The sequence below is a fragment of the Papio anubis genome, chromosome 1, assembly GCF_008728515.1.
Source record: "Papio anubis isolate 15944 chromosome 1, Panubis1.0, whole genome shotgun sequence".
Classification (NCBI taxonomy): Eukaryota; Metazoa; Chordata; class Mammalia; order Primates; family Cercopithecidae; genus Papio; species Papio anubis.
This window is the reverse complement of record NC_044976.1, coordinates 76,255,554-76,273,998: the sequence shown is the minus strand read 5'-3', so window position 1 is coordinate 76,273,998 and position 18,445 is coordinate 76,255,554. Positions and strand designations below refer to the sequence as shown.

At 41.2% G+C, this 18,445-nt stretch overlaps 1 protein-coding gene across 6 annotated transcripts in view; it reads right to left on the bottom strand.

Moving 5' to 3' along the window:
• Window positions 1-18,445, bottom strand: part of MIGA1 (mitoguardin 1) — a 95,272-nt gene that overhangs the window by 69,959 nt on the left and 6,868 nt on the right. For all 6 annotated transcript variants that reach the window (XM_021943205.2, XM_009211344.3, XM_009211336.3 and 3 more), the window contains exon 3: window positions 1,309-1,486. In XM_021943205.2, the coding sequence (XP_021798897.2) occupies window positions 1,309-1,486 (178 nt within the window). The remainder of the gene's footprint in view (window positions 1-1,308; window positions 1,487-18,445) is intronic.

The window sequence follows — 18,445 nt, the reverse complement described above, 5'->3', positions numbered from 1 at the left end:
TTTTTCTTAATGCAGCAGTTAAGACATTCCTGGATTTAAATCCCGGCATTTATAAATTATATGACCTTGGGCAAGTCACTTAGCTTTTGCATATCTCAGTTTTCTTTATGTAGAAAATAGAAACAATAACAAGACTACAGTCCTAATTCATAGGATTGCTGTAAGGTTAAATAAAGCACTGAATATATAGCACTTACCTGAGACCTAATAAAATCTTAGCAAGTGACAGCAATCATTACTGTTACAATGTTCACTGCACTTGGTACAAAATGTCACTCATTAATTGTATGCTGGACAGTTGAATCACAAAAGCATACCACACACTCACTAAATAATAAAAAACTAAGAAACTCAGCATGCTTAAGAAATTATTTTTATTCATACGATATCTTTTTTTTTTTTTTTTTTTTGGAGACAGAGTGTTGCTCTGTGGCCCAGGCTGGAGTGCTGGAGTGCAGTGGCATGATCTCAGCTCCCTGCAAGCTCCGCCTCCCTGGTTCACGCCATTCTCCTGCCCCAGCCTTCCCAGTAGCTGGGACCACAGGCACCTGCCACTACGCCTGGCTAATTTTTTGTATTTTTTAGCAGAGACGGGGTTTCACTGTGTTAGCCAGGATGGTCTCGATCTCCTGACCTCATGATCCACCCGCCTCAGCCTCCCAGAGTCCTGGGATTACAGGCGTGAGCCACCGCGCCCGGCCTCATACGATATCTTTAACAAAACTTAAAGATCCTTTAAAAGACAGCAATTTACTTCTTGAATTCTACACGCTAAGGAAATAGACAACGATATGCAAAATAAGAAAAACACAAACATCCTAAAGGGAACAATGGGGAAATGATTAAATTGGGGTACATTCGTACAAATTAACACTAGTTATATATTAAAAATGATAGCACAGAGGGATATTTATTGATCTGGAAAGACATTCTTACACACTGTCAAATATCTTAAAAGCAGGTTACAAAATGTCTGATCACAATTTTACTTAAAATACATAAATAATTTACTTGTATATAACATTTTATGTCTCAATATGACATTTAAATGCAAATATAAGTGGACTGATATACGTGAAAGTATTATCAGTAGTTATTTCTGGGTACCAGAATGTTAGTAATTTTAATTTTTTTCTGTTTGCTTATCTACATTTTCTAATCTTTCTAAAATAAATCTGTATTACTTTTGAGTTAAATAATATATTAGGAAGAAAATTCTGGAGACTTAAAGACCAAAATCACTATATTGCAGTTATGATTTACACATAAAATTCCTTTTGTACACTTAATTCAACTATTTCCACATACCTTTGTCTGATGCTGCTCTTTTAGTGTACTCAAGTATGAGGTGCTCTGGTTCCCATGGTAATATTTTTCCTTTCTTCTTTCCACGTTTTCTTTTAAAGTGATGGGCCAGAAAAATTACAGATATAGCACTCACTGCAGTTACCACAAACAACTTTTTAGCCACTGGAGAAAATTTGATCTGGAAAAGATGCAGTTAAAATTGAAAAAAATCTCTTTAATTTGTTCACTTAAAAGAAGGACCTAATAACTAAACTTACTCTTAATCCAACCTATTTCTAACTACTAACAAGAGAATATCATTTTACTCTTTCAATGACAAGCTAGCCCAATTTTACTTTTTAAAAATATTTTAAATGTTGTAATTTATTACTCACTACTCTGAAGATTTCAGGTAAACAATATTACTCCAAAGTCAATGGGAGCAGAAAATAATTCAACCCCATTAATATTTTTTGAGCAATTAAGGATTAATTCGCACAACTGAATCTTCTGTCTGAATCACAGCAAGATTTTTAATTACATGGATGATTAAATTAAACTGAGCTTTTAAAAAAACTATCTGGAAATTTGAGGAAATAGAAGCTAAATCAATTTCTAAATACTTTCTAAATAAGCCATTTTATTCACGAATTATTTAACAAATATTTCTTCAGAATCTCAAAGTACCAGGACTGTGTTATGAATTAAAATCTTACTGTAATTCTATTCTATGAACACATAATAAGTGCCTACAACCAATCAGGAAGCACTAGATATATGGAGGTCACAGATCTTGCATTCTGCATATACTTGTCTATTTCCCTCAAGCAGTGTGCTAACAGTGGAGACAGATACGTTGGCAAATAATTACAGCACAATGTGATAAATACAGTTATACAAGTACTAAGTTATATAAGTACAACATCAGAGCAAGAAGTGATTAACTTTCTCTTGGGAGACAAATACTATTAAATAACTAAAAGCAAAGAAATTCTAAAATAAAGCTAAGGCTTGGAATGTAGAGAGCTGGAAAGAATGTCACTTCCAACCTTCCAACACCAAAATAAAGTATTCTGACTCCATCAGAATACGGAGATCAGAGGGCAACCAATTGCCCCCTAAACTAATGAGACAGGCATTTGCAGAGAGGTAAGACATTAGCATTGGCTTACATGGACAAAACACAGCAGAACATTAGCAAGAAGAGGTCAGCAAGCATGGTTTCAAAACTGGTGGAGAAAGAACATACTGTTGAGAGGTGGGAGAGAGGTGCTGCAAATGTAGGTGAAATCCACACCTTTTCTGCATATCTTATCAACAAGAATCACCAGGCACTCATAGAAAATACTGAAAGAGTCCTACGAAAGTCTCCCTAATGGTACAGAGGGAGGGAAACAGTAGCTTCTGTGGAGAGCATGAACCAGCACCAGAACCTTTCTCCTCTATCCCCATTAAAGAACAAAAGCCTTAAACTGTGGATGCATCTTTAACTTTAGAGAGAAATTTATGCCATTAAATGCTTATATTAAAAAGGGAAAGATATCAAATCAGTAATCTAAGCTTTCAACTTAAGAATCTAGAAGGCCGGGCGCGGTGGCTCAAGCCTGTAATCCCAGCACTTTGGGAGGCTGAGACGGGCGGATCACAAGGTCAGGAGATCGAGACCATCCTGGCTAACACGGTGAAACCCCGTCTCTACTAAAAAATACAAAAAACTAGCCGGGCGAGGTGGCGGGCGCCTGTAGTCCCAGCTACTCCGGAGGCTGAGGCAGGAGAATGGCGTAAACCCGGGAGGCGGAGCTTGCAGTGAGCTGAGATCCGGCCACTGCGCTCCAGCCTGGGCGACAGAGCCAGACTCAGTCTCAAAAAAAAAAAAAAAAAGAATCTAGAAAAAAGAAGTACAAATTCAACCTAAAACAAGCAGGAGATAGGAAGCATTATAAAGATTAAAGCAGAAACCAATAAGACCAACAGCTGGTTTTTTGGGAAGCAAAACTAATAAAACCTCTAGCCAGTCTCATTAAGAAAAAAAAGCAAGAATGACAAATTACCAAAATCAGAAAAAAAATTGGAGGAGTCATCACTGCAGACCTCACAAAGGTCTGTAAAAAGGATTCTATAAACAATTCTATGTCCATAAATTCAAATTCTTTGAAAGACAAAATCAAAACTCACTTGGAAAAAAAAAAAAGGTAACACAAGCAGTTAAATATCTATGAAAGAAACTGAATAGGTAGTGAAAAACCTTCCAACAAAGAAAACTGAAGGCCAAATTATATCAAGTAGTTAAAGAAGAAACAGTATCAATTTCACACAATGAGGAGGATACTTCCCAATCATGTTATCAATCTAGTCCAGATGCTGTTTGACTTTTGATGGAGTTATAGCCCAATAAATCCATCCTAAGTTGAAAACATAAGTCAAAAATGGATTTAATAAACCCAACCTACCAAACATCATGGCTTAGCCTATCTTAAACATGCTCAGAACACTTATTAACACATCAGCTACAGTTGGGCAAAATCATGTAACACAAAGCCTCTTTTATAATAAAGTCTTAAATATCTCATGTAATTTATTGAATACCATACATTACGTCAAATTTGCAATGGTTGTGCATCATCATAAAGTCAAAAAATTGTTAAGTTGGGGACAGTTAATATCAAAGCCAGACAAAGACATCACAAAAAATAAAACTATAGGTTAAAATCCCTCACTGATAGATGCAAAAAACTTCCACAAAATATTAACAAATAAAATTCATCAATATATTTAAAAGCATATAAATAACCAAGTGGTATACATCCTAGGAATGCAAATCTGGTTCAACATTTAAAAATCAATGTAACTTACCATAATATCAACTAAAGAAAAGTCATAATATTATCTCAACAGACATGAAAAGAACACTTTAAAATATTCAACATCAATTTATGATTACTTAAAAACTCCCAGGAAATTAGGAATAGAAGGTGTAGTAGGTTGAATAGTGTCCCAGAATGATTCATGTCCACCTGGAATGTCAGAATGTGATCATATTTGAAAATAGGGTCTTTGCTGATATAATTAAGGTAACAATTCAGATGAGACCATATTGCCCTCAATCCAATGACAGTATCTTTGTAAACCATAAATACACAAAGGGAAAGGCCATGTAAAGAGACTGAAGTTATGCTGTGATATGGTTTGGCTGTGTCCCCACCCAAATCTCATCTTCAATTGTAGCTCCCATAATTCCCACATGTTGTGGGTTGGCCCCAGTGGGAGATAATTGAATCATGGGGGCAGTTTCCCCCATACTGTTCTCATGGTAGAGAATAAGTCTCACAAGATCTGACCCTTTTATAAGGGAAACCCCTTTCACTTGGCTCTCACTTCTCTCGTCTGCCACCATGTAAGACTCGACTTTTGCCTTCCACCATAATTGTGAGGCCTCAACCAGCCACGTGGAACTGTGAGTCCATTAAACCTCTTTTTCTTTATGAATTACCCAGTCTCAGGTATGTCTTTATCAGCAGAGTGAGAACAGACTAATCCATGCTGCTACAGTCAACAATGTCTGGAGTCACCAGAAGCTGGAAAAGGCAAGGAAGGATTCTCCCCTAGAACCTTCAGAGGAAGTGTGGCTCTGCGACACTGTGATTTCATCCTCCATAACTAAAAAATTAAATTTCTATTGTTTTAAGTCACCAAGTTTGTAATAATTTGTTATGGTAACTCTAGGGTACTAACACAAAAGGGAAATTCCTCCATCTGATAAAGGGTATTTATTTTTAAAACTTTTAGCTAAGATCATGCTTAATGGTGAAAGACTAAATGCTTTCTTCATAAGATCATGAACAAGGCAAGGATGTCATTTTACCAATGTCATATTAGAAGTACCAGCCAGTACAAAAAGTTAAGAAACAGGAATAAATGGAATACATATTAGAAAGGAAGAAGTAAAACTATTCACAGATGATACAGCTGTCTATATAGAAAGTTCCAAAGAATCTACAAAAAAGCTCCTATAACTAGTAGGTAAGTTTCACAAGATAACAGAATATAAAGTCAATATACACTATCAACTGTATTCCTACATAACAGCAATAAGCAACTGGAATTTGAATTTTAAAAAGTAATGCTGTTTATAATAGCATCAAGAAAAAGAAAAGGAAAATATTAGAGCTAAATCTAATAAAATCTGTGCTAGATAACAATGAAACACAAAAGATATCAAAGAAGATAAAAGGAGAGAGACATCATATTCATGGATTCTAGGAATTTTTATCTCCAATTTGATCTATATAAACAACATAATCCAAACAAAAAACACAGAAAAATTTTTTGTAGATACTGATAAGCCTATTTTTAAAAAATTAAGAAAAGGCAAAGGAACTAAAAGAACCAAAACAAGTTTAAAAAGAACAAAGTTGTAGTACTCACACTAGCTGAATTCAAGACTTAACTATAAAGCAACAGGCAATACAGTGTGGATGTATAGATTAATACAATAGAATAGACAGCCTGCAAGAAACACACACAAACATATAGTCAATCCATTTTTGTCAAAGGTGGAAAGAACATTCAAAGAAGAAATTTCTAGAAGAAAACACAGGAGAAAATATGTATGACCTCATAATCACCTAAAATCAGAAACAACCTGGATGCCTTTCAACAGGTGAACAGATAAACTGTGGTACACTCATACAATGGAATGTAACTCATCCACAAAAAAGAACAAACTATTCAGACAAACAACAATGTGGATGAATTTCAAATGCATTACGCTAAAAGGAAAAAGCCAATTTCAAAAGATTATATGTTGTATAATTCCATTTATGTGACATCTGTGGGTAAAGATAAAACTATAGGGACAGAAAACATCAAAGGCAGCTAGGGGTCAGAGGTGACTACAAAGGGGCAGCACAGGGGAACTGGGGATGAAGAACTGTTCTATTTGGTGCTGTGGTGATGGACACATGACTGCACAGCTGTAAAAACACACAGAACTGGACACAACAAAGAATAAATTGTGCTCCACGTCAATTGAAAAAAAAATCAACCAGGATATGGGATCACAGATGGATCCCAAGATAAATCGCAGGCTGTGAAAAGTAAAACAAACTTTGTTCCAAATGAAGCACATTGAAGGGCGTGAGGAAGAAAGGTGCTGACCTAAGTGACAGTGTTTTGCCTGGATATTGTAAGGCTACTGACAAAAAGAGTTAGACGTGGGGTTCGTTTGGCCGGGCGCAGTGGCTCACGCCTATAATCCCAGCACTTTGGGAGGCCGAGGCAGGCGGATCACGAGGTCAGGAGATCGAGACCATCCTGGTTAACACAGTGAAACCCCATCTCTGCTAAAAATACAAAAATTAGCTGGGCGTGGTGACAGGCGCCTGTAGTCCCAGCTACTTAGGAGGTTGAGACAGGAGAATGGCATGAACCCGGGAGGCGGAGCTTGCAGTGAGCCGAGATCGTGCCACTGCACTTCAGCCTGGGCGATGAGCAAGACTCCATCTCAAAAAAAAAAAAAAAAGAGTTAGACATAAACATTGTAACCTATTGGTAAATTTGTTTCTCAAAAGAGTACTGGGGCCAAGTGCAGTGGTACTCGCCTGTAGTCTCAGCTATTTGGGAGGCTGAGGCAAGAGAATAACTTGAGCCCAGGGGTTGGAGGTTGCAGTGAGCTACTGTCTCACCACTGCACTCCAGCCTGGGTGACAAAACGAGACTCCATCTCTTAAAAAAAAAAAAAGGCCGGGCGCAGTGGCTCTAGCCTGTAATCCCAGCACTTTGGGAGGCCGAGACGGGCGGATCACGAGGTCAGGAGATCGAGACCATCCTGGCTAACACAGTGAAACCCCGTCTCTACTAAAAAATACAAAAAACTAGCCGGGCGAGGTGGCGGGCGCCTGTAGTCCCAGCTACTCGGGAGGCTGAGGCAGGAGAATGGCGTAAACCCGGGAGGCAGAGCTTACAGTGAGCTGAGATCCGGCCACAGCACTCCAGCCCACGCGACAGAGCGAGACTCTGTCTCAAAAAAAAAAAAAAAAATTAAGGCCAGGCGCGGTGGCTCACGCCTGTAATCCCAGCACTTTGGGAGGCCGAGGCGGGTGGATCACCAGGTCAGGATATCAAGACCATCCTGGCTAACACGGTGAAACCCCATCTTTACTAAAACTACAAAAAAATTAGCCGGGCGTGGTGGCAGCCACCTGTAGTCCCAGCTACTCGGGAGGCTGAGGCAGGAGAATGGCGTGAACCCAGAAGACGGAGCTTGCAGTGAGCCGAGATCGCGCCACTACACTCCAGCCTGGGCGACAGAGTGAGACTCGATCTCAAAAAAAAAAAAAGAGGAGTATTGGGGTGCCAATTCTGAAATTTCTTTATGTATACACTAGATATTATAATAAGTAAATATATTATGAGTAATACACTATAGTTTATGACAGCAAGGTATCTCACTGCTGAATAAACAAGTCATAATTGATCCAACTAGGAATGCTAAAATGAAACCTCTGTTGTTGGACTAAGTCAGAAGTATCAGTATGACCAGCACTTTGGGAGGCCGAGGTGGGTGGATAGCTTGAGGTCAGGAGTTCCAGACCAGCCTGGCCAACATGGTGAAACCCCGTTTCTACTAAAAATACAAAAAAAAATTAGCCAGGCATGATGGTGTGCACCTGTGATCCCAGCTACTCAGGAGGCTGAGGCAGGAGAATCGCTTGAACCCAGGAGGCAGAAGTTGCAGTAAGCAGAGATCGTGCCACTGCACTCCAGCCTGGGCGACAGAGTGAGATTCTGTCTCAAAAAAAAAAAAAAAAAAAAAGAAAGAAAGTAATATACTGGCATGGTGGCTCACACCTCTGGGAGGCCAAGGTGGAGAGATGACTTGAGCTGGAGTTTGAGACCAGCCTGGGCAACATGGTGAAGCTCCATTTCTAACAAAAATACAAAAATTGGCAGGGTATGGCAGTGGGCACCTATAGTCCCAGCTACTTGGGAGGCTGAGGTAGGGGGATCACTTGAGCCGAGGGGTTTGAGACTGCAGTAAAACATGACTGTGCCACTGCACTCCTGCCTGGGCAACAGAGCAAGAAACTAGCTCAAAAAAAAAATAAGTAAGAAAAAAATAAAAGAAAAGAAATATTCTAAGTAACAAATGTAGAAGTAATGAAGGAAATAGGAAATCACCAATAAACACTTCAGTAACAACTGCTGGCTGGGCGCAGTGGCTCACACTTGTAAATCCCAGCACTTTGGGAGGCCAAAGCAGGTGGACCACCTGAGGTCAGCCATTCAAGACCAGCCTGACAAGTATGGTGAAACCCCATCTTTACTAAAAATACAAAAATCAGCTGGGTGTCGTGGCATGCGCCTGTAGTCCTAGCTACTCGGGAGGCTGAGACAGGAGAATTGCTTGAACCTGGGAGGCGGAGGTTGCAGTGAGCTGAGATCATGCCACTGCACTACAGCCTGGGGGACAGAGCAAGAAGACTCCATCAAAAAAAAAAAAAAAAAACCTGAAGGCAGCATCAAAATAAGTACTAAAGTTAGTGGGCAAAAATTTAAGGAGAATCAAAATGTCCTATAGTGTCAAAGTATCTACCTCCAAACTTCTTATTTACCACAGAGAAAAAGTGGAAAAGTGTGGCAGACACATCCTTAACTAAATGATCAAGGGGTGTGTGTGTGTGCCTTTTTTCAAAAGACAGGGTCTCGCTTGGTTGCCCAGGCTAGCATGCAGTGTACGATCACAGCTCACTAGAGCCTTAAACTCCAGGGCTCAAGCGATCTTCCCACGTTAGCCTCCAGAGTAGGTGGGACTGCAGACATGCATCACCATGTTCAAGTAATCCTTCCACCTTGTCATCCCAAAGTGCTGGGATTATAGGAATGAGACACCATGCCTGACTAGTGATCAAAGCTACTATCACCAGTAACAAGGCACACAGACATCATCATGTATCCTGATATTGTGACATCTTGCCAAAAATGCATAACCTGAATCTAACCCTGAGAAAACATTAGACAAACTCAGAGGGACATTCTGCAAAATACCTAACCTATATATTTCAAAAGCAGCAGGTCATATAAACCAAGGAAAACTGAAAGAACTGTCATAGATTGGAGAAGACTAAGGAAACTTGACAACTAAATGCAATGTGGGAACCTAGATAAGATCCTGAAGGACATAAGGTGGAAAAAAACTAATAAAACCTAAATAAAGTCTAGAGTATAGTTAAGATTACTTACAAAATTAAGATTACAACGTTAATCTTAGTTTTGATGATTGTATTAGAGTTATAACAGACATTAATATAAAGATATTAATACAAAGCATATACGAGAACTCTATGTACAATCTTTGCAACTCTTTGGTAAATAAAATTCTTTCAAAATAAAAGTTTAAAGCCAGGCGCAGTGGCTCATGCCTGTAATCCCAACACTTTGGGAGGCTGAGGCAGGTGGATCACTTGAGGTCAGGAGTTCCAGACCAGCCTGGCCAACATGGTGAAACCCCATCTCTACAAAAAATAATAAAAAAATTAGCCGGGTGAGGTGGCGCACACCTGTAATCTCAACCACCTGGGAGGCTGAGGCACGAGAATCGCTTGAACCCAGGAGGTAGAGGTTGCAGTGAGCTGAGATCGTGCCACTGCACTCCAGCCTGGGCGACAGAGCGAGACTCCGTCTCAAAAAAAAAAACAAACAAACAAAATCAAGATAAAATTTTAACAAAGCGGCCAGGCACAGTGGCTCACGCCTGTAATCCTAGCACTTTGGGAGGCTGAGTTAGGCAGATCACTTGAAGTCAGGTAGATCAACCTGGGCAACGTGGTGAAACCCCATCTCTATTAAAAAATACAAAAAAAAAAAAAAAATTAGCCGGACATGGTGGCGCATGCCTGTAGTCCCAGCTACTCAGGAGGCTGAGGCATGAGAATCACTTGAGCCCAGGAGGCAGAGGTTGCAGTGAGCCAAGATTGTGCCACTGCATTCCAGCCTGGGTGACAGAGGGGATCTTTTCTCAAAAAAAAAAAAAAAGCAAAAAAACAAACAAACAAAAAAACCTCTCAGGATTCAACAGTAAAAAAAAGCAAACAGGCTGGCCACCATGGCTCATGCCTATAATCCGAGCACTTTGGGAGGCCAAGGCAGACAGATTGCTTGAGCTCAGGAGTTTCAGACCAACCTGGGTAACATGGTGAGACCCCATCTCTACAAAAAATATAAAAATTAGCCAGGCATGGTGGTGCATGCCTGTGGTCACAGCTAACGAGGAAACTAAAGTGAGAGAATTGCTTGAGCCCAGAAGATTGAGGCTACAATGAGCCGATATAATACCACTGCACTCCAGCCTGGGCAACAGAGAGAGACCCTGTCTTAAAAAAAAAAAAAAACCGGCCGGGTACCGTGGCTCATGCCTGTAATCCCAACACTTTGGGAGGCCGAGGCAGGCAGATCACCTAAGGTCAGGAGTTCAAGACCAGCCTGGCCAACATGGTAAAACCCCGTCTCTACTAAAAATACAAAAAAATTAGCCAGGCGTGGTGGCACATGACAGGCATGTGCCAGCTAGGCAGGAGAATCACTTGAACCCGGGAGGCAGAGGCTGCAGTGAGCCAAGATCACGCCACTGCACTCCAGCCTGGGCTACAAGGGTGAGACTCAATCGCAAAAAAAAAAAAAAGAAAAAGAAAAAAACCCTGCAAACAATCCAATTTAGAAAACAGGCAAAGGACATGAAGAGACATTTCATTTCATTGACGATGATACAGAGACGGCAAACACACACAAACACAAGATGTTCAACATCATTAGCCTATTGGGAAGTGCAAATTAAGACCACAGTGAGATACCAGTACAAAACTATTAGTGTAACTGAGTATTTCAGCTTAGAAATGCATTTTAAAACTTTTTTCCTCCTTTTTCTCTAGTCTTAAGATGTAACCTTGAAACAAACTATAGAAACTTTGTGTCCTTAGTCTTAAAATATGGCCTTGAAATGTTCTCTGAAACTCTGCTCCCCTCTCTTTCCCACCAGACACTCCCTTGCACCATGCACACTTATCTAACTGCATGCTTGTTAAGAAATTCCAGGGGCTACAACAACCCAGGCAAAAAGGCCCAGCTGTGGAATGAATTCTCCTCCACAGGGAGATTACCTCAAAACTGATAATCTATAACTCAGCAGCAAATAAAATGGCACCAGCCTGCACTCCAGGCAGACAATAATTCGAGATAGTCCTTGGAACAACACATGGGAACCTGCATCCTGTGTTACTCCCACATTTCCCCTACCAAGTCTCGTCTTTTTAAACCCCTTCCCTCAGCCTAACACTTGAAATGGTCTTTTGTAGACATAAGCCTAGCCTTTCCCAACTGCTAGCATTTCCATAAAGTTGCTTTCCTTTCACCACTCTTTCCTTCTCATGTTTTGGTCCTCAAGCAGTGAGCAGCCAGACTTTTGTTCAGTTATATTAGACCACTTAAAAGAATTATTTTGAAGTGACAATACCAAATGCTGCTGAGAATATGGGAAAACTGGATTTCTCATACTTTGATGGTAGTAATGTAAAATGATACAGCCAATAATTAATTTTGCCACTGCATTCCAGCCTGGGTGACAGAGGGGATCTTTTCTCAAAAAAGATCCCTCTTCTCAGTGATCCTCTCTTCTCAGCCTCCTCAGCTAGGACTATAGGCACCTACCACCATGCCCAGCTTATATTTATTTTTATTTCTGTAGTGACAGGGTCTCACTATATTGCTCAGGCTGGTCTCAAACTCCTGGTCTCAAGCGATCTCCCAAAGTGCTGGGATTACAGGGATAATTTCTTTAAAAACTAAGTATTAGGCCGGGCGCAGTGGCTCATGCCTGTAATCCCAAAACTTTGGGAGGCTGAGGAGGGTGGATCACTTGAGGTCAGGAGTTCAAGACCAGCCTGGCTAACATGGTGAAACCCTGTCTCTACTAAAAATACAAAAATTAGCCAGGCATGGTGGTGTGCACCTGTAATCCCAGCAAATCAGGAGGCTGAGGCACAAGAATCGCTGAACCCAGGAGACTGAGGTTGCAGTGAGCCAAGATCGCACCACTACACTCCAGTCTGGGTGATAGAGCAAGACTCTGTCTCAAAAAAAAAAAAAAAACAAACTTAAATATCTACTTCTGAGCATTTATCCCAGAAAAATGAAAACACGTCCACACAAACACCTACAAACAAATGTTCAAAGCAGGTTTATTTTGGAATATTAAATGACCCTCAATAAGTGAATGGTTAACAAATTGTAGTACATCCATACATACCATGGAGTACAAAATAAAAAGGAAAAAAACTGTTAATACATTCAACAGCTTTGCTGGATCTCAAGGGCATTACGCTGGGTTGAAAAAGGCCAATTTCAGCCGGGCGCGGTGGCTCACGCCTGTAATCCCAGCTCTCAGGGAGGCAGAGGTGGAAGGATAGCTTGAGCCCAGGAGTTCGAGACCTGTCTGGGTAATATAGCAAGACCCTGTTCTCCACAAAAAGGAAAAAAGAAAAAAAAAGAAAAGAAAAAGGCCAATTTCAAAAGGTAACAGCCTGTATGATTCCATTTATATAGCTTTTTTTTTTTTTTAAGAGGGTCTTGCTCTGTTGCCCAGGCTGGAGTACAATAATGCAATCAGAGCTCAATACATCCTTGAAATTCTGGGCTCAAGTGATCCTCTCTTCTCAGCCTCCTCAGCTAGGACTATAGGCACCTACCCACCAGCTATTTCTGTAGTGAGAGGGTCTGTCACTACAGGCTGGTCTCAAACTCCTGGTCTCAAGCGATCCCCCAAAGTGCTGGGATTACAGGGATAAGCCATTGTTCCCAGCCTGATATAGCAGTCTTGAAATGACAAAACTATAGATGGAAAAAAAAAGTAAAAAAAACAAAAAAGCAAAAAAAAAAACTATAGATGGAAAACAGATTAGGGTTCACCAGGGATTAGGAATGGTGCCGGGGCCGGGCACAGTGGCTCACACCTATAATCCCAGCACTTTGGGAGGTTGAGGCAGGTGGATGACTTGAGGTCAGGAGTTTGGGACCAGCCTGGCCAACATGGTGAAACCTTATCTCTACCAAAAATACAAAAGATTAGCCAGGCGTGGTGGCGGGCACCTGTAACTCAGCTACTCAGGAGGCTGAGGCAGGAGAATTGCTCTGGGAGGTGGAGGTTGCAAGTGAGCCAAGATCGCACCATTGCACTCCTGCCTGGGCAACAGGAGCAAAACTCCGTCTCAAAAAAAAAGGAATGGTGCCAGAAAAAAAGGTGTGGGCTGGGCGCGGTGGCTCACGCCTGTAATCCCAGCACTTTGGGAGTCCAAGGCGGGTGGATCACCAGGTCAGGAGATCAAGACCATCCTGGCTAACACGGTGAAACCCCATCTCTACCAAAAACACAAAAAATTAGCCGGCGTGGTGGCAGGCACCTGTAGTCCCGCTACTCGGGAGGCTGAGGCAGGAGAAAGGTGTGAACCCGGGAGGCAGAGTTTGCAGTGAGCTGAGATCGTGCCACTGCACTCCAGCCTGGGTGACAGAGCAAGATTCAGTCTCAAAAAAAAAAAAAAAAAAAAAAAGGTGTGAGTATGATTATAAAAAGGATGCAAGAGCTAAATATTTATGGTATAGAAGAGTTCTGGATCTTGACAGAGGCTGTGGCTACATAAATCTATGCATATGGTAAAACGGCATAGAATTATATACATACATTATCACTGTCAATTTCTTGATTGTGATATTGTACCTATAGTCATATAAAATGTAACTCCTGGAGGAAATGAGATAAAAGGTACACTGGGCCTCACTGTATAATTTTTGCAACTTCCTGTGAATCTGTAATTATTTCAAAATAAAGTTTTAAAAAATAGGCTGTACCAACCTGGTTTCTAATCCAGAATAATTCAAACCAAAGAACTTTTGGGAGCGTTTTATGATTGGATTGTTTTCCTTCTCACAACTACTCAATGTAATCTGAATTGACTCATGGTACCTAGTTTGGTGTCTTTATCATTTTACACTAAAGGGATCCTTGAAGAAGTGGTTGATTCCAGGTATAGAGCAGGAAAAGTACAAGATGAGCCTGTGCCATTTTATACTAGATAGCAAGGATTACCAGGGCTTTATCAAGAACACTCAGGAACCAACTTGAATAGACTCTCACTGGCCAAATATGAGATCATTTGGGCATAAATAAGAATAAATAAATGCAATGGTTTAAAACATCAAATACAATTAAATCCATGAGATCAAAATGATTTTTTAAAAACTTTCATTGATGGGCTGTGAAGGATACTACAGAATCATCTTGTTATTTTAAAATCTGGTTAAAAAAGAGAGAGAGAGAGAAAGTCAAGCACAGTGGCTCACACCAGTTATCCTAGCACTTTGGGAGGCCAACGCGGGAGGATCACTTGAATCCAGGAGTTTGAGACCAGCCTGGGCAACATGGTAAAACCCTGTCTCTACAAAAAATTTAAAAATTTAGCTGGGCATGGTGGCACACGCCTGTAGTACGAGCTACTCGGGAGGCTAAGGTGGAAGGATCACCTGAGCCTGGGAGGTTTCAGCTGCAGTGAGTCATGACTGTACCACTGCATTCCAGCCCAGGCAACAAAGCAAGATCTTGTCTCAAAAACAAACAAACAAACAAACAAAAGCAACCCCTCCCCCCAATTCCATTTAGATTATTATCAAAAAGAATACAATACATAGGAATTAACCAAATATGTGAAAGACTTCTATGATTTAAAAATACATATATATATTGCTGAAAAAAATTAAAGAAAACATGAATAAACAGAAACACATCCCATGTTCATGGATTAGAAGACTTAACATTGTTAAGAGGTCAATACCACTAAAAGCAATCTACAGATTTAATGCAATCTCTATCAAAATCCCAATGATTTTTTGGCAGAAACAGAAAAACCCATCCTAAACGTCATATGGAATCTCAAGGGACTTAGAATAGCCAAAATAAACTTGAAAAAGAAGAATAAAGCTGGAAGACTCACACTTCCTAATTTCAAAACTTACTATAAAGCTACAGTAATCAAAACAGTATGGTACTGGCATCAGTACCATATGAAATGGTATAAAATATATGAAATATATTTGAAATATATGAAAGATATATGAAATAAACTCTCACATATGTCGTCAAATGATTTTCGACAAAGGTGCAAGATCATTCAGTAGGAAATGGACAGTTTTTTCAACAAATGGTATGGGGAAAACTGCACCCTTACCTAATAATACATATAAAAATTAACTCAAAATGGACTGAAGACCTAAATATAAGTCCTAAAATCCTAAGAAGCTTCATAACATTGGATTTGGCAATGACCTCTTAAATATGACAACAAAGACACAGGCAACAAAAAAAGATAGACAAACTAGACTTGATGAAAATTTTTAAATTTTGCACATCAAAAGACACTATCAACAGAATAAAAAAGTAATTCACAGGGCCAGGCATGGTGGCTCACACCTGTAATCCCAGCACTTTGGGAGGCCGAGGCAGGCAGATCACTTAAGGTCAGGAGTTCAAAACCAGCCTAGCCAACATAGTGAAACCCCGTCTCTACTAAAAATACAAAAATTAGGCCAGGTGTGGTGGCTCACGCTTGTAATCCCAGCACTTTGGGAGGCCGAGGCAAGAGGCTCACTTGAGGTCAGGAGTTGAAGACCAGCCTGGCCAACATGGTGAAACCCTGTCTCTACTAAAAATACAAAAATTAGCCAGGTGTGCTGGCATATGCCTGTAATCTCAGCTACTTGGGAAGCTGAGGCAGGAGAACTGCTTGAACCCAGCAGGCAGAGGTTGCAGTGAGCCGAGATCACGCCATTGCACTCTAGCCTGGGTGAAGAAGCGAGACTCTTTCTAAAAAATATATATACACACACAAAAATTAGCCAGGCGTGGTGGCAGGCGCCTGTAATACCAGCTACTTGGGAGGCTGAGGCAGGAGAATTGCTTGAATCCAGGAAGCAGAAGTTGCAGTGAGCCAAAACTGCACCACTACACTGCAGTTTGGGTGACACAGTGAGACTCCATCTCAAAGAAAAAAAAAAGTAATTCACAGAATTCGAGAAATATTTGGAAATCATATAACTAATAAGGAATTAATATCCAGACTATACAGAGAACTAAAACTCAACAAGAACAAAAATTTCAAAAATCGGCAAAGGGGCCAGGCACAAGTGGCTCACACCTGTAATCCCAGCACTTTGGGAGGCGGACACGGGTAGATCACCTGAGGTCAGGAGTTCCAGACCAGCCTGGCCAGCATGGCCAAACCCTGACTCTATTAAAAATACAAAAGTTAGCCGGGCATGGTGGTGGGCGCCTGTAATCTCAGCTACTCTGGAGGCTGAGGCAGGGAGAATTGCTTGAACCCAGGAGGCGGAGGCTGCAGTGAGCAGTGAGATTGCACCACTGCATTCCAGCCTGTGCAACAGAGTGAGATTCTGTCTCAAAAAAAAAAAAAAAAAAAAAAAAATGAGCAAAGGACTAAAATACACATTTCTCCAAAGGATATATACAAATGGCCAATAAGCATATGAAAAGATGCCCACTGGTGTTACAAATCAAAACCAGAATATATCACCTTGATATGGTTTGCCAGGTCCCCATCCAAATCTCATCTGAATCCCATGTTGTAAGAGGGAATCAATGGGAGGAATTGAACTGCGGAGACAGTTTTCCTCTTTGCTGTTCTCAAGACAGTGCAGTCTCGGCATGGTAGATCTGATGGTTTGATAAGGGGAAATCCATTTCATTTGGCTCTCTCTCTCTCGAGGCTGCCATGTGAGACGTGCCTCTCACCTTCCACCATGACTGTGAGGCCTCCTCAGCCACATGAAACTGTAAGTCCACTTCAAACCCTTTCGTGTAAACTGCCCAGTCTCCCAGGTATGTCTTTTTTTTTTTTTTTTGAGACTATTCTGCCATGTCACCCAGGCTGAGTGCAGTGGCTGTCTCGGCTCACTGCAAGCCCCGCCTCCCAGGTTCAGGCCATTCTCCTGCCTCAGCCTCCCACAGTAGCTGGGACTACAGGCTTCCCGCCCACCACGCCTCCGCCAGTTTTTGTATTTTTAGTAGAGACGGGTTTCACCATGTTAGCCAGGATGGTCTGGACCGACCTCGTGATCTCACTGGCCTCCCAAAGTGCTGGGATTGCATGCTGTTTCACTGCCACCAGGTATGTCTTTATTGGCAGCATGTAAACGGACTAATACAGTAGACTGGTACCAGTAGAGTGGGGTGCTGCTGAAAAGATACCCAAAAATGTGGAAGTGTCTTTGGAACTGGATTAACAGGCAGAGGTTCAAACAGTTTGGAGGGCTCAGAAGAAGACAGGAAAATGTGGGAATGTTTGGAACTTCCTAGAGTCTTGTTGAATGGCTTTGCCCAAAATGATTATAGTGATATGAATAATTAGGTGAGGCTGAGGTGGTCTCAGATAAAGATGAGGAACTCACTGGGAACTGGAACAAAGGCGACTCTTACTATATTTTAGCACAGAGACTGGCGGCATTTTGCCCATGCCCTAGAGATTTGTGAAACTTTGAACTTGAGAGAGATGATTTAGGGTATCTAGCAGAAGAAATTTCTAAGCAGCAAAGCATTCAAGAGGTGACTTGGGTGCTGTTAAAGGCATTCAGTTTTATAAGGGACGCAGAGCACAAAAGTTTGGAAAATTTGCAGCCTGACAATGCAATAGAAAAGAAAATTCCATTTTCTGAGAAACTCAAGCAGGTTACAGAAATTTGCGTAAGTAACAAGAAGTCAAATGTTAATCCCCAAGATAATAGGGAAAATGTCTCCAGGGCATGCCAGAGGTCTTCACGGCAGCCCCTCCCATCACCAGCCAGGAGGCCTAGGAGGAAAAAGTGATTTCAGGGTCCAGGCCCAGTGTCCCTGTGCTGTGTGTAGCCTAGGGGCTTGGTGCCCTGCATCCCAGCCACTCTAGCCATGGTTGAAAGGGGCCAACATAGAGCTTGGGCTGTGGCTTCAGAGGGTGCAAGCCGCAAGCCTTAACTGCTTCCACATGGTTTTGAGGCTGCCAGTGCACAGAAATCAAGAACTGGAGTTTGGGAACCTCCGCCTACATTTCAGAAGATGTATGGAAACGCC